This window comes from Rhinopithecus bieti, unplaced genomic scaffold, assembly GCF_001698545.2.
Source record: "Rhinopithecus bieti isolate Rb0 unplaced genomic scaffold, ASM169854v2 scaffold_9690, whole genome shotgun sequence".
Classification (NCBI taxonomy): Eukaryota; Metazoa; Chordata; class Mammalia; order Primates; family Cercopithecidae; genus Rhinopithecus; species Rhinopithecus bieti.
The window spans coordinates 869,540-890,476 of record NW_016806622.1 but is presented as its reverse complement, the minus strand read 5'-3'; the positions used below and the strand labels follow the sequence as shown (position 1 = coordinate 890,476).

The window sequence follows — 20,937 nt, the reverse complement described above, 5'->3', positions numbered from 1 at the left end:
CCTGATGTAAATGACGAGTTAATGGGTGCAGCACACCAACATGGCACATGTATACATATGTAACAAACCTGTATGTTGTGCACATGCACCCTGGAGCTTAAAGTATATAATAATAATAATAAATCTTCAATCTGTACACCAATCAAAATAAATTTTACTGTGTGTGAATGTAAAAATAAAATTACATGATTGGAATTTACTATGAATGTAAAATAAAATTACGTGATTGGAATTTACATGACTCATTACCATGAAATCAAATTTGTGATTTCTTATATTAGACGTTCTTGATATTAAAATGTTTATGTAAAAAGGTTTACCACATAAACGCTAATCAGAAGAGAAGATTTGCTATATAAATATCATAAAGATTAGACTTCAAGGCATATATTATTAAATATAAAGAAGGACATTTGATAATGATAAAAGGGATCAATTCACAGGAAGACATAACAATCCTAGATTTTAATTAATGTTGCTTCAAGATGTACAGTGCAAACTTGACAGAATTAAGATGAGAAATAATCCACAATCATAGTTGCACTATAAGATACCACTCTCAGTAGCCAGTAAAATAGGAAGGCAAAATAACAATAATAATGAAACTTAGTAAAGATAAAGAAGATTTGAACAACATGATTAACCAACTTGCTGTAATTAAGAGGAGAGTTTCGTCACCATCATGTCAGATAATGGCAACAATTCTATTTATTTTGAAATGTTATGTGTACATGTGTTGCTAAAGTGTTTTTCCTTAAACATTAACAAATCCAATTAGTAGAACCATATCCAGATAGCAAGTAAATAGAAAATACTGTGTCATTAGATATGGTATATTACATAACTCCAGTGACTAACAGAAATGAATAGATGTAGTGAGCCTCAGTGTGAGTTCTGAGGGGCCAGTTTACTGCTAAGGGAGAGCTATTGACCAGGCTTCTATGAGTAAATCACCAATAGAATAACATATTAATAAGAAAGCAATGAACATTCAGGACATTGTACAAAATGCAACAGTGGATTATTCTCATCCTGCTTTACAAACAAGTTACATTTTCCTTCTCATTATTAAATGTATACTTTTGAAATACAGAAAAATATACATAAGAAAATACAAGTTCTCCATAATACTACCACTAAAGGAAAGCGTTGCTAAACATCCTGGTTCATTTTTCATTTCCTTTCACTATTTTCTTTTGCATATGCAAATATATATGCATATCATTATATCACTATTTTTTTATCTGTAATCTCTACAACTTTTTAAGTTAACATTTTATTGTATGTCTTTTTGCATATCAACATCCTGAAAACATTATATCACTGATTAATGTATATTCTAAAACATGTACATAGAAGTCTATTTTGAAACTGTATTGTTAAAAATTCGCAAACAATAAAATATTTCTTTGTATCTTTATTTTTTATGGGCAAACATCTTTATTTTAATTTTATTTGACACACAGGTGAAGCTGCTGTGTCAAAAAGAATTAGTAATTTCAGTTAGCTAATTGCCAAATAATTTCTCAAATGATTGTTCTGATTTCTATTTCCTCCAGCAGAGAATTAGAATACTCACTTCTCTGACTTTTATCATCGTTGCATTACCATAAAATGTGGTTGCCTCTTTTTAGTTAAATGTGCATTTCTTTAATTATTGTAAAATGTTTTGTCTATGTAACCATTTTATTTTCTACAATTGTCACCTTTTGCATATTCCTACTGATATTTTCATATTGATTCATAAGAATTAATTATAAGTTAAAATATTAATTTTGTATTTCATTTAATCATAGATACTTAAAGATTTGCTTTATCATCTAATTATGCTTAATATAATGCTTTGGTTATATAGTTTTATATAGTCAGATTAATCAATGTTTTTCCCTGTATTCTGATGCTCTTATGTTTAGAGATTTTTTTCCTAGGTAAAATGAAGAGTTTAATGATAATATTTTGATTTTATGATTTTATCACTACAGTTTATTCTATGAGATATTTATATTTGTGCTCAGTTAAAAGTAGGATTCTAACTTTACTTCTGATAATTAGCTGAATTCCAAATTTCATATTTTGGGAAATTATACTTTTCTTATTTGTTTGTGGTACTTTCTTTGTAATTATCTCATATTGTAACCAAGCAGTTTAGGTTCAAAACACATTAAATTTTTTTCTTTTTTTTTTCCTTTCTTCCTAGTCTCAAGACTTGAAGCAAATTTCAGAAACCTATTTTTCCCTCCTTAGTCTTAAAATATAGCCTTGAAGTGTACTTTTTAAAACTCTACGTCCTTCCCTTTCCCACCATACACTTCCTTACACCATGCACATTTATCTAACTGTATGCTTGTGAAGCTTACACCATGCACACTTATCTAACTGTATGCTTGGGAAGCTTACACCATGCACATTTATCTAACTGTATGTTTGTGAAGCTTACATGATGCACACTTATCTGTGTGCTTACTTGGGAATTCCAGGGGCTAATCTTGAGACACACCAAGCATGGAGACCCAGTTGCAAAATTCTGAAGATTACTTCATGATAGTTAGTCAACAACCCAGCCATTGTTGAGATAATGCCAGCCTGTGTTCCAGGTGGACTGCAACTCAAGATAGCCACCGGAATAAGACACACAGACTTTGTACCCAGCACAACTCCCACATGCTTCCCATTCCAAGTTCCCTTTTTCAGCCCGTCTCCCCAGCCTAAAGTTTGAAATGATTTCTTTAAGGCACTAGCCTTGGACATTTCCCTATGGATGACTCTAGATTAAGGTCACTTTCCTTCTGCTGCACTTCACCCTTGTTTACCAGCTTTATACATAGCAAGCAGCCAACCTTGCTTTTGATTATAATATATCAAAGAAGTTCATGTGTAATGAACTTGGTATTAAGATGTTTATGTAAAGAGGTGTTTAACATGTAAACACTAACCAGAAGAAAAGATTTGCTATATAAATACGATAAAAATTAGACTTTAAGGCATGTATTATTAAACATAGAGAGGGACATTTGATAATGATGAAAGGGATCAATTCACAGGAAGACATAATCCTAGATTTGAACTTCTTACATATTTACATATAATTATTGATATCAACAATCAATCTGACTGTGGATTCTTTTTCAAATTCCAAACGTTTCCATTCATTATAATTTTATAGTATTTTCCTATCTCATTGGACAATTTTCTTCATTATTATTTTTTATTAGTAGTAAACATTTCTTGGTTAATCTCAGTAGCTTATAATCAGAAAACTTTTGACAATAATTTAAGTTCTATGAAACTTCTACCATGGTTTTACTGGAATTACAGTGAAACTAAAAATAACTGGTATACTTTTACCATTTAATCTTTTCAGTATGTTTTCTATGTTTTAATGTTTCAGTATGTTTTAATCTTTTCAGTATGTTTCTTTTCAAACATACTAGAAAATAGAAAGTGTTTTCTATTTTCTAGTATGTTTGACCTTTGAACAACATGAGTTTGAACTGCACAGGTCCACTTATACACGGATTGTTTTCAGTAAAATTACACCGAGTATGTCTGTCTCTCCTGCCTCTCCTTCCATCTCCTCCACTTCTCCCTTTGCTACCTCTCAGACAGCAAGATCAATCCCCTTTCTTCCTCCTCCTTCTTAGCCTTTTCAACAAGATGATGAGAATAAAGACTTGTATGATGATCCACTTTCACTTAATGAATAGTATATTTTCTCTTCCTTATGATTTTCTTAATAATGTATTCTTTTCTCTAGCTTACTTTATCATAAGAATACAATAGGTGTTGACTGTTTATATTATTGGTAAGGTTTCCAGTGAAGTAAATGGTAAAGTGTCATGGGGCTCAAAATTATACACAATTTATTTTACTGTGCAGGGCTCAGTGCCCCTAAATCCTGCATTGCTCAAAGGTCCACAGGATATAGATATGTCTCTCTCTCTCTCTCTGTAAAATTTACTTCGTATAGTTCTCACATATTATATCTGGAGATAAATATTGTTTATTATCTTAAGAAATACCGTATATTATAGTTCGCCAAGAATTCTGTCAGGAATGGGTATTGAGTTATCACAAATTATTTCAGAATCCACTTAGATGATCCCATGCTTATTTTTTGAAATTATGTGTTAATAGTTTTTAATATTTAGCCATCCACACTCTGTAGGTTACCTTTTCTAGTAGCTGTTTTCCTTCTCCCTTGTTTTCTTTTTTATTCTATTTAGAAACCTATATAATTATATCTCTGACAGAGGTATTTTCAGTAAGTTACAATGTTTGGTAAATAGAATGATCTATATCAATGAGCTAAATAGTGTGGAAGTCTGAGAAAAGAGTATCTATTGATTACCAAACTTAGGCAATTAGACTGTGATTTTTTTTACATACAGGTAGTCTTTGCTTTGCAAAATGGTACTTGGAAATCAAAATGATCATATAAACTGAGAGCGTGCAAAGTGATCTGAATAATCACTGGGAAAAAATATAATTTTCCTGTAATCTTTAAAATTTTGTTAAAATATCAAAACTCCCTTACTCTTAGTTATAAATACACAGAGAAATGAAAACAGAAAACATTTTGTAGAATATAATTTTAAAACATTAGAAAAAATGAGAAATAAAATGTTTCATTTCTCTGTAAAAAAATGTATCACAAATAGTATGAACAGAATTTGCCTTCTTCTTGTCATATAAAATTATGCAGAGCAAGCATCATTTCTATGCTTTGGCAAAGCATTCTCCTTTTTTCTAAATTTGAATTATCTTCCAACATTTTATCCTTTGCACTTTCAAAGTGGTGAACTATCTTGAAGAGTTTTTTTTTTAATGTGAAGATTTTTGCTGATGCCACTTCCTCTATGACAGCTTCACCCATTTGTTACTTCCAGTTTCTTCCTTTAGGTTGATAAGTTCACCTTGCATAATTCCCTCAGGCTGCAAATCTAGAATCTGAAGAGTGAAAGTATCAATATTCCCTCCATCGGTTATTCTTCCATAACTGCATTTACATTGGATTCAAATTTTACTTTCAGCATTCTCACTTCTCAATTCTTTTAATTTCTTCACTCTGCTTTCATCTTGCTGACCAGTCCCTCTTTCTTTAGCTATGATGATGATTATTATTGAGACAGGTTCTTGCTCTGTCACCCAGACTGGCATGCAGTGGTGCAGTCATAGTTCACTGTAACCTTATACTCCTGGTCTCAAGTGATCCTCCCATTTCTGCCTCCCAAAGCACTGGGATTATAGCAGTGAGCCACTGCTCTGGGCCTTGATGAGTCATTTTTAAAAATGTCATGTGAGTTTATCACTAGAAAGCACTTGGGCAATACAGCTATGTGCTTTTCTGTTTGTGCATGAACTGGATGAACAGATCAGTAACCAATCGGTGACAGATTTTGAAAGAAGGAATGTTCATAGACTGAAAAGCTAGCAGTTAAGTTTGTCTTTTATGCAAACACTCACAGTTACTGTGTGAGTTAATATGACATGGTAACTGAAATGTGAGCTATGTTGTTGGGGGCACTTGTGTTATTTATTTATTTTGAGATGGAGTCTTGCTCTGCCACCCAGGCTGGAGTGCAGTGGCACGATCTCAGCTCACTGCAAGCTCGCCTCCCGGGTTCACGCCATTCTCCTGCCTCAGCCTCCCAAGTAGCTGGGACTATAGGTGCCTGCCACCATGCCCGGCTAATTTTTGTATTTTTAGTAGAGACAAGGTTTCACCATGTTAGCCAAGATGATCTTGATCTCCTGACCTTGTGATCCACCCACCTCGGCCTCCCAAAGTGCTGGGATTACAGGTGTGAGCCACTGTGCCCGGTCGGCACTTGTGTTATTTAACTAAACATTGGTAACTCAAATTTGTGTGCAGTGAGAAGTATATGTTTAAACTTGATAACTTTTAATGCAAATAAGTATTTATTCTATCTTTAGTGTAAGTATTCTCTTTGTGAACTAAAATTTTAAAGCTAGTATCTTTTTTTTCCAAGGAGTCCTGTTTCACTCCTGCACTTTCAAAGTTTCATCAGCGATTACTCTGTGAATGGTGAACGGGGATTGCCAGTAATTTCCTATGTAGGAAAGATATTGCATTCTGTTATTTTAAAAGATAATATTGAATTATACTACTATTGTTTGATTCTGAAATACTGCTGTCTTCAGTATGAAACTAGATTGTGTAAACCTTTGTGGAAGATATATTTAACTTACAATTTTAACAAATAAAACATTTTAAGCTAATGAAATCATAATTAGTAGTTAAAGAAATTTGAATGTATTTTACATCATGTAGTTAGCTATCGGAAAAAAAACTTTTACACATGCATTTATTTTGAAGGTATAAAAGTCAATACACATGGTACTATGACTTTTAAAAATTTAATTCATTTATACACCTGGGATTTGGATTAATAGTACTTATACATTATAAATATTCACTTTCATAAGTGCCTAGCATCTTTTGTTTGATTTCTTCAAAATTGTTATTTATGCTCATTTGAAAAGTCTCAAATCTTTTTCTCCATTGATGGTTCACCTTAATTTGAAGGTGATCATTATCCATGAGATTATGTAGAGTATTTATATGATTTTTAAAATTTAATATTAGCAACACTGACAATGTATCAGAGGATATTTTATTTTCTTTCTTTCTTTCTTTCTTTTTTTTTTTTTGTAAAATAAAGAACATTAAAAACACTTCTGGAACTGATGGACTTTATGCTAAGTGAAATAAGCCAGGCACAGAAAAGACAAATTTCATGTGTTCTTACTCATAAGTGAGAACTAAAATTTTTAATAATGAACTCATATGGTCAAATGATGGTTACTAGAAGCTGAAAAACGTAACAGTGTGACTATAGTTAGCAACAATTTATTGCATATTTTAAAATAAAATAAAAGAGTGGAATTGAGATGTTCCTAATACAAAAAAATGACAAAGAAATGGAGGTAATGAATACCCAATTACCCTGACTTGATCATTGCACATTGTATGACTGTATAAAAAATCACATGTACCCCCATAAATATGTATAATTATTATGTACCCATAAAATTAAAATTAAAATAAGCAAAACACTTTTACAACTTCTGTTTTTCTCTTCTAACACAATAAATACACTCTCCCTTGTTATGTGTTCTCATAGTTACCATGCATTCTACTTATTATTCATTCATTTAGTTGATACACAAGTCAAGCCTTGTTTTCATGGAACTTCTAACACTATAGGGGAGAGAGGCAAAAGTAAGTATTACAGTAGTCCAATTACATAGCATTTTAGGAGGTGATACATGTTATAAAAATAAAGCAATTTTATATGATAGTCAGGGTCCAGAAGCAACATAGGGAATGAACAACATAGCTGTTTGGAGGAAGAATATTTGCTACAGAGTGCAAGGTCCTGAGGTGGAAACTTGCCTAGTATGCTGACAAAATGATGGAGAACGGTGATGGTGGAGCACAGTGGGGAAGTGGTAGTAATAGAAAAGATTATAGAGTAACAAAGGACCAGCTAGTCTAAATTCTTGTAAGTCAGTGTAAGGACTTCAGTTTCTACCCTGAGAGAGCTAAGGAGCTATTGAATGATTTGCAGAGGAGATATATTATGAGTCCATTGCTAATAGGCTCACTCTGGCTGTTGCATTGAGAACAAACTAAAGGGGAACAGGAGTATGGGTAAGAAAACCAGTTAGGTGAGTATTGTAGTAATTTAGGTGAAAAATGATATTGGCTTTGACTAAGATGGCAGCAGTAGGAGTCTTAAGTGATTAGATTCAACATATAATTTGAAAGGAGACATGACTAGATTTGCTGATGGATTGGATATGTATGAAAGATGAGATGAGCCAAGGATAGTTTCCTGGAGTTTTGACCTGAGGCTCATATTTTGACCTCAGAAGATGGCAGTAGGAGTAAGTTTTAGAGGAACATCAGGAACTCTGTTTTGGATGTGTAAATCTGAGATGACCCTCAGACACTCAGATGGAGATGCTGAGTAGGTTGTTGTATTAAAAATTCTGGATTACAGACAAGGGTTTTAAACTAGAGGTATTAACTATTATATAAAATTTCATGGAATTATGAGCCATGTCTACTTTGTTTATTTCAGTGTGCCCCATACCTATACAACATCTAGTACTTACAAGGTACTTGAGAAATATCTGTTGAATGAGTGAGTACACAAACAGTGAGTCATGTGCTATAAATGTTTTTAACCACAGGTACTCCTGGATAAACAACAAAAAGCACAACTCCTGATTTGTAGCGTTTCCAGATTTCTGTAGTATAAATACTTCTCCCATGACTTCAAGCTATCATAGTAGTATCATTGAATACTACTTTGTATTCCAGTTGGGAAGAAATGTGCACAACTGGTTCCTTCTAGCTGATTTAAACAGGCTCTAGAACACAACTGGGCCCACTGTTGCTTAGTGATATAATTATAGACATATTTTCCCTTACTTATAGGAGTGCATAACAGATAATTTTAAGTAGTCTTGATACTTGGACAGGTGTGAAGGAAAAACATCTTACAGATGATAATACAAGCTCAAAATAGTGAACTTAAGCAAATATTAAAATCCTGCATCACATAGCACACTAAACACTACAAACACTGTGCTGATTTATCCCCGTAGCCTCCAGGCAGGCTTCTATTACTCCAAACAGGTGATGTCTCCTTATACAATTTGGGGGAAAATTATTTTACTGCTTACAACATATTATGATGTTACCAGGACTCTCTTGCCAGAACTGTCTTTACAATTTATGTCAGACATCAAATGTGTTTTTAAAATGTTGCTGTAAAACATATACCTCAAAAGTATTTAAAGTTTAATCAATTTGTCCTATTTTGGAGTCCAAATTGTTTTGCATGTATCTGAGTCATCATATTTTAAAAGTGTTCATTTTAATTAATTAATATTGTTTTTAAAATTTATTGTGGTAAAATATATATAACATAAAGTTTGCCATTTTAACCATTTTAAGTATACAGTTCAATGGCAATAAGTACATTTACACTATTGTACAACCACACCACCACTCATCTCAGAACTTTAATAAATAATTATTTGACGTTATTTTGTTTTGTGTAAAAGAACATTTTTGTTGTAGATGATTAAGAAAAGAAAACTATACAAGAAAATAAAGTTACCCAAAGTCTCAACACTCAGAGAAAATTCAAACCATATCCACCTTATGACATATATAAAATTATATTGGACTGTTAAATCCATGGTCTAAAATTTCTCACGTGTTAAAATCCTGCTGAGTCTAGAATTAGATTAAGAATCTGACTGTCTAATGAAGTGGTGGAGCTGCAAACCCTTGTCCATTCTACAGCATTTATTTAATATATCAATGAGGAAACCTTAATAAAAATGATTTATGCACAGAGTGATGAGGCATAGGGAAGAAAATGTATGCACAATTTCTCATGTTGGACATTTGATTTAGAACTGAACCCTATGAAGAGAGAATTGCAAGTAGAAGATGAAGGAACTTTGGGTATTAAGAAATTGCTAATACATGGCCAGGCGTGGTGGCTCATGCCTGTAATCCCAGCACTTTGGGAGGCCAAGGTGGGCGGATCACGAGGTCAGGAGATCGAGACCATGCAGGCTAACACGGTGAAACCCTGTGTAGAATGGGCCGAGATCACGCCACTGCCTGGGCGACTGAGCGAGACTCTGTCTCAAAAAAAAAAAAAAAAAAAAAGAAAGGAGATTGGTGATACATTTAGCAAAATGTAGGGATGAGATATTTTTCCACATTCTATATGGAATAAAACAGGCTTCACAAAAATGTCATGCTGAGGGCAAAGTTTGTAACCTGTGAATCTTGCAGATTTGGAAGTAGTGTGCTAAAAATAGCAATATGGAAAAGGAGATGGCTTCCTACTCCAGTGAAATGGTCATACTCTTTATGGAAGTGTTGACATTGCTGTAGAAGTGCTGTACTAGTTTGTTTACACAAGGCTACAAAGATACTACCTGAGACTGGGTAATTTATAAACAAAGAAGGTTTAATTGACTCACAGTTCTGCATGGCCGGGGAGACCTCAGGAAACTTAGGATGGAAGAGGAAACAGGCACATCTTACATGGTTGCAGGTGAGACAGAGCAAGGAAGAGCAGGGAAAACTGTTTTATAAAATCATTAGATCCCATGAAAACTCACTCACTATCATAAAAACAGCATGGGAGAAACCAGCCCCATAATCCAATCACCTCATACCTGGTTCCTCTCTTGACACATGGGGATTATGGGGGTTAAAATTCAAAATGAGATTTGGGTGGGGAAACAGAGTCAAACCATATCAAGTGCTAAAGAAGACTACTGATAAACTCTTATCATTATCCTCTGCCTGACTATCCTCACTAGGTACTCTGAAATAATTAGGACACTATAGCAAGAAATGGTTTATAAGTAAAAGTTATGATTCAAAGAAATTTAAATATTCGTGTTAATGTTACCATATTTATACACAAGGGCACAGAGACTTGGGAGAATTGTGGTTATATTCAAATATGTAATTTTTTATTTCTACATAAAATTTCATTTTTGGATGCTCTATAATTTGTTAGATCATTTTCTTGGGAATTTTAGTTGTTTTCAGTTCTTTGCATTTTGGTTTGAAAACTGTCTTTAAATATGAGTTTTATTAAAATCTATTATTATTTCCTAAAATGAAATCCTGAGTAGAACCAATGACTCAAAGGATGTATGAATTGACAATTACCCTCCTAAGAGATTTTTACCGATTTATACCCAAATGTTAGGATAAACTATATAAAATAGTAATTGATAATTGTAAACTGTTAAAATTGCAATTTCATAAAAATATGTGTAAAAATGCCCATTTCATTGCATGCTTACCAATCTCTTATCATTTTGGTTACATAAAAAGTGGTATTTCATTGCCTTTTCATTCATTTATTTACTTTTATAATTCATTTATTAACCAATCCAGAGTGCATGACAGGCATAAGAATGCAAAGGGGACTAAGAACATCGAGCCTGCCTTTATGGTACTTACAAGTCTCTTGGAGTAAATTATCAATCAAATAGTTTTAAAAAGAAACATAAAATTTATATTTCATAAATAAATATAAATATGAAAATGTTATGATTGTCATGTGCAATGGGAATCTATAAGGAATCAGCTAATTTATATTTGGAGGATCATGGAAGGTATCTCTGTAAAAGTGACATTTGAACAGTTATCTAAAAGAGGAGTACGTTTAGCTAATGAGGAATTGGAAGAAGAGAATTTGAGGGAGAAGCAAAACTGTGTATTCAAAGATTTTATGGCAAAAAGATAAGATCATACATTTACGAACTTGAAAGAGGATCTGAGTGGTTGAAACAGAGATTTAGGCCAGTCGAATTATCTAATGAAATTGTACTGGATTAAGAATATTATTCTTCTCGTAAGTGCAATGGAAACATTGTAGGATTCTAAATAGGCGTGTGGAAAATATTTTCTCATGTATGTTTTGAAAACATAATTCTGTGTTGCCATATGAACACATTAGGGTAGGTTAAGCCTGGATGTGGGGAGACCAATTAGGCTATTTTAGTAGACCAGAAAAGAGATGAGGATGGCTTGGAGTAGGGAAGTGGGAGTAAAGGCAGAAAAAATGTAATAGATTTGTGAGTTATTTGAACTGGACGAATGCTTGCACTTTTTATTGAAACACTGAAAGAGGAAAATATCTGGAGGTAAGATGATGGGTTTTGTGGAATTTAAAGGGCCTTTCAGACATCCAAGTAGAAATGTCAAGGAGGTTATTGAGTGTACATGACCACACATCAAAGAAGTGTTACCAATGGAATTTTATATTTGTGAATTATTTGCTTCTTTGAGTTTTAAGCCAAATACATGACTTATCTATTAAAAAATTGAACTAAATTTTATAGAATAAAACAAATCTCTACATCATGATGCCAAAGTATATCTAAGATCTATAATTTGTCAAATAAATGTTTAATAACAGCATGTTAATTTATATGACATAATAATGTTATATTGTTTTAATAATTAAAGAAAATATATCTGTATGTGTATGTGTGTATATATATGCATATATATAATGTACTATACATGAGTGCATAGAGAGAGAAAGAAAGTATATATAATAAAAAGCTGGGGTAAGCATTGCAATGTGAATGTGACGGTCATAAGTTGGTGATATTTAGGGGGTAGGATAAATATGAGTAAGAGTTAAATTTAACTTTCTAATACTTATATATTTTTGTTTTTTCACTGTGAATGTGTGGCTCTTACAATGAATAAGAAAAAATATGTTTAAGTATAAGACTGGGAAGGAGGATGAATCAGGATCAGTGACTGGCAACTGGGATAAAATTGATTCCAAGAACTTTTGCCATATATTACAACTTTGAGTTATCTGTTTCCCAAGCTATATCCAAATTTCAAATGAGAAAAAAAGATACTTCAGTAGAAAATATGTTTTATCCTTTCTTGCAGTTTTATCCTTGTATCAAACCAGACCATCTGGAAACTTTGCTCAGATAAATGTTTAGTACCTGAAAATGTCATTCACTGAGTTCTGCTTCGGTACCATGCCTTTGGCCCACTTGGTGGAATGCTAAATAAAAATCCACGGGAAACCTGCTTTTGCATTTACGACAGTGTGCTTGAGGATATTGTTTTCTTTTCACTCATACAAATAATTCTTTGAAATTCAAGTATCAGAAATTCTTTAGCACTTAAGGAATGTATATGTACTGTCCTTACAGACAGTGTAAACCATATTAAAATTTTATTTCCTTTTTTTTGTATAATTATCAAGAGACTCAGAGACATATTTGAAGTTTAACTTTTATAAGAAATTAAGATTGTTTGACCAGAATGTCTACTCTACAAATTTACTCTGGCATGACTTCATATATATAACAACCTGGTCTTATTTTATATTTAGGTATTTTTTCTCCAATCTTAATTTTTTATTCATTTATATTTGTCTGTTCATTGTATAGATTCTCATGTGTCTGTAATCCAGAAGAAAATCAATTAGATAGAAAAAAAAATGGGAGCTCTTCAATCACAGTGGAAAATAAAATGGTTCTGAATGAGATTGCTTGGGGAAACAGGAAGTAAAGAAGAAGAAAAACAGGCCCAGAATTTAACATAAAGGAACTTCTGCATTTAATCATTATGTACAGGCAGAGATTCAGAAATACAGTCATAGAAGAGAGGCTGAGGAGGAAGGATATCAGAAAAGTTGGAAGCCAAGAGGTGAGATTTCCAGGCAGTAGCCACCTGTGAGGAATATTACTCACGGGTCAAAGAAGTCAAGGACTGAAATGTCCACTGGATTTCTCAGAGTGGCTCTTTGGATAGGGTTGGGAAAAGTAATGAGATTTGAGTGGCTTGAAGAGCAAATAGCACATAAGGAAATGAAAATATGGGATATAAGCAAATTATAGTTTCATGCTTGTTAGATTTTTTTTATGGGGATTTTGTTTATGTCTTTTGTTATTTTACACTGGGGATGTACTTTTCCTTAGTAAATAAGAATATGTTATATATTAAGGATGTTTATGCCTGTTAAATATGCTATAAATTTTTGTTTGACATACACTTTTCTGTTGTGGTTAATGTAACCTTGATATCAGCCGGAGTTCAGCTAGTTATAAAAGAAAGACCTCTGATTACATATGATTCTGTGATAATCTTATTACCCATTCAATTAATATATATTTATTGCTTTCACTATTTGCTCACAATTTTACAAGATTTGGCATTATAATTTTAACTGAACTTTGACAACTCACTAGAGCAGTAATTTTAGTGGATGCAAATGGGATATTTTTAAATTATTGAATGAGAATTACAAATTTTAGAAAAAGTCAAACAGTTATGATAAGTTTCCTGAAAGTTACTTTTATCATAGTTATAGTTACTATTTTGTAAACAATTCAAAAATATGTAACAATTGATCTTAGGTTAAAAAGTTCATCATTTGAGGTAACTAGTGATAGTGAGTCAAGTATAACTATAACACTAATAAAGAGTATTAACTGCACGGACAGTGATTTTTCCTAGGGTGCAGAGGGAGGATATTGCACTGGGAAGTCAAATTAAAGACTGAAAAATTATTTTTTAAAGATTTAGCAAAGAGTTTATATCAATAATGTTGATAATGATGCAAAATTTACCACAATACATTTAGATAACCTGTTATTAGATTAAGGCCGCAGTATTTCTCATGACTGTATATTTGTATGTGTTCAGAATAAATTTCAAAAGCTCTTCCCAGGGGATCTTTGAGTACTTTGTATAAATTAGGTTTATGAAAAAGTGAGATAGAAGATTACCAAATAAATTAAAAACAACAAAGGGTAGCAGAGAAGGCTATTTGTATCTACTTGGCCATTACTATTCTTAAGCAGTTTTCTTGAACACTCCTTTTTTGGTGTGTTTGTTTTTTAGACGGAGTCTCGCTCTGTCGCCCAGGCTGGAGTGCAGTGGCGCCATCTCGGCTCGCTGCAAGCTCTGCCTGCCGGTGAACACTCCTTTTAATAATTATTCATGTAAGGTATGCCACTGGATTTCAATAACATCTTTTTTGCTATCTTTCTTAAAGCTTTTGAACAATTAGATAAAACAGTAATTACTCCTTGATATGGTTTGGATCTGTGTCCCCACCCAAATCTCATGTCCAATTGTAATCCCCAATGTTGGAAGTGGGGCCTGGAGGGAGGTGATTGGATCACGGGTTGGATCCTTCATGAATGGTGAAGCACCATCCTCTTGGCACTGTCTGCTGATAGAGTTCTTGTGGGATCTGGTTGTACAAATGTGTGTGGCACATTCCCCCTCTCACTCTTGGTCCTATTCCTGCCTGGATGTACGACTACTGCTCCTGCTTTGTCTTCTGCCATGATTGTAAGTTTCCTGAGGCCTCCCCAGAAGCAGAAGCCACAATGCTTCCTGTATAGCTGTGGGCCAATTAAACCTCTTTTCTTTATAAATTACCCAGTCTCAGGTATATCTTTATAGCAATGTGAGAACAGACTAACACATTCCCTTAAGGTTTACAAGAAACAGTGTTTGTGATTTAAAAAAAAATAATTAAATACTCAGAAAAATACTGGATCATATGTGCTGAAATTTTCATTTCTATATGTTATAATAAAACTTCCTATAATTTCTAACCTAATTTCAAAGCATGTGCTTAGAAAATGAAAGAAAATATGTAACTATTTTGTAACTATATGTAACTAATATGACCATACATCAAGTACTATATGCTGTAAATGAATAGAAATCACAATATTTGTATTGTAATAACTATTCTATTAATGATTTTCTAGCTTATACTTTCTCAAGTAAAACATAGGATTATATATATATATATATTTGTAAGTTATGTTATATATACATGTAAGATATACAGTTTAAACAAGTACTAAATTCTAATTTGATTAAAGATAATGACTTTGTCTAATCAAACCCTGCAGTCATCACAACTTGTTAGGTGTCATAATAGTGTAGAGGTGAAGAGAATCACTGGCCCTGGAGCAAACTGCATTGATTTGAATCTTGGCTCTACTGCATAATCTTGGAAAAACTTATCATCTTTGAGGCAAATGTTATATTTAAATGTTATTTTTCAAAATGGCAAATTGGGGAATGATGGTGGACAGAAAATCAACTCTTCACTGACAAATAATTTCATCTTGTGAGAGAGAGAGAGAGAGAGAGTGTGTGTGTGTGTGTGTGTGTGTGTGTGTTGGAGGTATAGGGGGTGAGGAGACAGGTACTGGTAGTGGTAAAGTAGACTTCCGGGGAAGAAGGAAATGTGTAGAACTGGAAGATGGATTGCTGGCTAATTAGAAAACAGTTTTGCAGGACTTTGTAGCAAATCATAAGTTAATGTGCTTCAGAATAAGACCAGAACTGGTGATCTCACACTCAAATCTAGTAAACTTACTAATATTATTTAAATTATGAAAACAGAAAGTAAGTTATTTTTCCAGTACAAAATGAGTGCTGAATGCTTCAAGGAAAACTCAATGCCTTTTATTATAACAATTGTGTGATCATTAGCTTAAGGTTCTCCATTTGTAAGGTACGGGCGTTCACTGAGGGAATATCTGTCATTCTTTTCAGGTCTAATATTTCTCAGAGTAATAAGAGGCTGCAACCATTTTGCTACAGCTGAACAAAAGCCATATGTGCCCAAGTCAAAGTTGCAATTATTTTCAAGATCATGGGTCTTTTGATTTTAGGCAGAGGAACAAAGTGAACTGAATATATTTTCCATTTAGGCTAGGTTGATATAATTCAGTTTATATTAAGTGGGGATAGAAAACACTCAAAATTAATTAATTGAAGTTTTCACACTTCAATTGTAGTCTAAATTGGGAAATATATACTGTTTAGTATATTCTAAGCTAAATGAGGCAGTAAATCCATGAAGAAGGCAGCATGATTCAGTGTCAACCTCAGAAAGGTTTTCTTTAATTTATAAAATATATCCTATAAAATGATTGAAAATACCACGTCATTCAGGTGTCAACCTCAGAAGGGTTTCCTTTAACCTATAAAATGACTGGGAACAGCACAGGGTCAATTTTTACAGTTCATATTTGATAAGACACCCATGCAGAAAGATTGGTAAACTATTGGACTGGCAAACTATTGAGAGTTTTAATAATTGTTATATTTTGTATACTTTTTGATTTTAGAAACTATTTTAAACCAGCTTTTCTCTATTTCTGTATTTCTTATCAACTACTCAAATAAGAACGTTCTTTTAAATAATAGTTTTAAAAGAGATTTTCAGTACAAGAACTGAGTATGCTTCAGATTTTATAGCATATTGTATACTCTAAATTTGTTAATAGTTTTAATGATTGTTTTACATAAAGAAATAGGCTAAAGATTAACAGTAACGTATTCATTAATTCAAACCAATGACTGTAAATAAGATAGCCTAAGCTGATTATTTAAAACTAACTCCAAGGACCAAATCCCATAAGGGTTGGCAGCCGACGAAATTGGAAAGGGAGAAAAATATAACCTTTTTGTTCCCCTTCACAATGAATACAGATTTTCACATGCACTTACATTTTCTTCAACTTCAAAGTTTATATTGCATCATTAACCTTTCAAGAAGATTGTAAGAATTTTATAACATTATATGCTAATACCTCTCCCCCAATCAAAACATCAAAAAACGTATACTATAAGAAATAAAAAGAAAACAAACAAACAAAAAAACAAAGCAAAACAAGCAAGGAAGCTGCTCAAACAAAAGGAATACTTATTTCTATCTTGGTGTAATAAGATTAGAGGCAATTTCACTTATTTCCCAACTGGAGTCTGATTTTTTTTCATTGTTTGCACTCCTATACATAGTAGAAATGAAGGGGTGCATATGTGTGGATAATCAGAGATAAAGGAGAAAGGGAAGATTGACAATTTTAGAGGCTTTTTTAAAAGTGTGATTTTGTGTTTATTCTAGTTAGTGGCTACTAACCTCTACTCCTTCTATTTAATCCTTTGGGCCTGGCACAAGAAAATATTTTCTAGATACATATGTTACTAATACCTCAGTGCTCAGTATTTCAAAATAGTAAACACAGAGGATGAACTTAGATGAATTTATGGAGATAACCTGTTTTTTTTTCTTATTTTTTAAATTACAGTGGCAGCTGAAATGTCATAAGAATTAATATCTATCTCCATTTTATTTTGATATAGGTTTGTTAATGTTTGAAAATAATCTTTGCATGAATAAGAGCATTGAGACTTCAAGTTAAAGTGAGATCACCCTCATGTATCCTCCATGCAACTGCCTTTCACAAAGCTGAGACTGAAATGAACTGCTGTGGTTCATTTTCACCACATAGTTGAATTAATGTGCAGCCAGCCTTCAGTAACAGGTAGGGATTCACCATTGTATTTCCACAAATACCTATACTTCATAATGTTCAATATGATAAGGCAAGTGCACACAGTTTCTAAAAATTTGGTTACACACTTGCAGACACAGGGTTTACTCAGTTCATAGCCTCTGCAGATTACTGGAAATCAAATCTAATCTGAGATGTGGTGGAAACTGCTAGTTTACAGTAGTTTTTGGAGAGTGTGTGTGGCCTTTGCTAGTTCTCGGTGATTGGGAGACCAAACCAGTGCTGGCCTTGGGGCAAGACTAGGGAACAGGAAAGGATGAGGATGAGGAACAGACAGAAGAAGGAAGGGTGGAGGGGCGACTCATTTACCATTTCTCTGCCCAGAATAGTGACCCACAGAGAGAAGGAAGGCCAAAAAGTGCACTTTACAGATGACATAAATTTTGTTCAAAAGTCATTTGAGAAAATTTGCTGGTACTTAAAGTTTTCTGGCTAAGTTTGCCCTACTTGGAATGGCATTTTAACCTCTCCCTCATTCACCTTCTTCAGTCCCTCTAGATATCCTTAGTAAGGCTCAACGATTTAGGGCTTGAGTGTTGGAGGCCACGGAAGCAGAAACTTGTTCAGTCACTCGAGGGCTACAAATGGGTTAGTGTCCTCCTTTCAGCAAAAATTCTTGGTCTCTTTACTTTTGTAGACCCCGTTACGTTACCATTTCCTTTGTAATCTTATCCCACCACCCAACTCTTTTCTTTCCCTTCTCCCTCTTTCCTCTCTGTCTGTCCTCTCCTCACCTGTCCACCGCAATGGCCGTCATGGAGTAGATGCTGGCGAAGACAGCTGTGATAGGAAAGAAGTTCTGGAAGCGGCAGTAGTTGGCGCCAAAGTACCACTCGCTATGAAGCGCGTAGATGAAATTGACCAACGTGTTGAAGGCGGCCATGGAGGCGTCGGAGAAAGCCAGGTTCACAAGGAAGTAGTTGGTGACAGTCCTCATGCGCTTGTGGGCCAGGATGATCCAGATGACAATGAGATTTCCAAAAACTGCCACTGCCACCACCACACCATACGCGAGGGACCAGAGCGCGATGCGCCAGGACGGCTGCACGAACTGGTTGGTGAGGTTGGCCCGGGGCTGGGAGGGCGCGGGGGAAGCCACAGGCAGTCCCAGTGCGAAGGGGGAGGAGGAGAGGTTGCTAGCTTGATCCAGCAGTTGCAGCCACCCAGTCTCAACTGCCCCCGTAGCAGCCCCGGCAGCTAGCGAGGCAGTCAGGTTCACGGCGTCTGCACCCACGCCTCCACCCCCGTCTATCCAGGTTTCTGCTGCTGGGAGAGTGGCCATCGCCACCGATCTGCAGTCCCGGACCTTCCCACTCACCCACGAGCAGCCCAAGACAAGACTCCTCTGAAGTTCTTTTCTGCCTGCTGGTCACTTTGGTGCCGGGGTGTTCAGATAAGACTGGAAGCTGAAAGATACTGCAATATCTGCTGGTTAGAGGATGCAGTCAGTAGGTGCTAGGGGGCAAGAGTCTCACTTTCTCAGAGGAACTTGCGGCTCTGGCAGGCAGAAAGAATGAGATCCTCCCGAGATTAAGGGTTATCGCGACACACCACAACTAGCGAGGGCGCCAGCTGCCCGGCACAGACTGGAGAACTGAGCATCCTGCGCTGCAGGCGCGCTTTATGCTCTCATGGAGTCCCACGCTGCGGTGACGTTGTGGGGTCCGCGAAGCTGACTATCCCCTTCGCTGGCTGTGATTGCACTCCCTCCCTCTATCCCGCCCTTTGCATTTCATTCATTCGCTACAAGCAGCTGGAGCTTGGCAAGTTGACCCGCGCAAGGGAGGGCTGCACTCCCTCAGCTGCAATCAAAATCTTTCCAAGATTGTTTTGCCTTCTTTTAACTTCAGGATATTTTGCTGAGGTCCCTGTTCTCAAACACGTATTGGGGGCTGTTCCTTCCTGCACAAATTAACCATTCACCCATGAGGCAAGGATAAGATCCTGCTGATTTTTCGGAGAGTGTGCATGAGTGTAGACTGCTACAAGCTGTGGGCACAGTCAGCCGCAGACGTTTTTAGGTGTCCCTGAGTTTTGAATTTCATTCAACTTTCTGCTCTGGTGTTTATATTCTCTCGTCTCAGATCCCTTTTCATCTCGCTCCCACTTTCCATATCCACCCATTTTCCCTCTTCCTGTATCTCTATCACTAGAAATCTGTCCCTTTGACCCCGTTCCCAGCAGGCAGTTGGAGACTCCGGATTCTCCTGGAGGATTCTGCTCAGGTTGGAATGTCATAGCACACTGAGGGTAAATCACAAATCCCAAGGAGTACATTTTCTTGAAACACGACAAAGAGACAGATCTCTACATTTCCCTGGGTTGAAGGTATCCAATAAGCACTGTGAATACACGCTCTTGGTTACAGGGTTCTGGACATATGGTGCTAAGCTTAGTTTTCAGGGCTTGACCATGAGAACACACTGATGAGAATACCGTAACTGAATAAATATCTGGGTTTTCCGGAAAGACGGGCAGGACCTGATTTCTGAGCTTTGCTTGAGAATAAGTGAGCTAAAGTGCTCTGTGGAGTGCAAGCTGGAAGGACATAGTTTGTGCTTTGACCAATCTCAGGAAATTTATCAAGAGGTTGCAGAGTCGAAACTCCTTTTTTAGCATCCTGGGGGCTTATGTATAAATTTAGGGTTAAACATACATTTAGCAACCTACTGAATATACTTAAACTGTTTGAACTTCTCTCTTGTCGTTTAAAAATGAGTTTTTTTTTCTTTTTTTCATTTTATTATTATACTTTAAGTTCTAGGGTACATGTACATAACGTGCAGGTTTGTTACATATGTATACTTGTGCCATGTTGGTGTGCTGCACCCGTCAACTCATCAGCACCCATCAATTCGTCATTTATATCAGGTATAACTCCCAATGCAATCCCTCCCCCCTCTCCCCTCCCTATGATAGGCCCCGGTGTGTGATGTTCCCCTTCCCAAGTCCAAGTGATCTCATTGTTAAATTCCCACCTATGAG

General features: G+C 35.1%; 1 protein-coding gene across 1 annotated transcript in view; it reads right to left on the bottom strand.

The window, feature by feature from the left end:
• The window catches only part of TACR3 (tachykinin receptor 3), a 117,020-nt gene extending 97,786 nt beyond the window's left edge, over positions 1-19,234 (bottom strand). The window contains exon 1 of the mRNA XM_017877096.1: positions 18,687-19,234. Coding sequence (XP_017732585.1) covers positions 18,687-19,234 — 548 coding nt within the window. The remainder of the gene's footprint in view (positions 1-18,686) is intronic.
• Between the last annotated feature and the right edge of the window lie 1,703 nt (positions 19,235-20,937).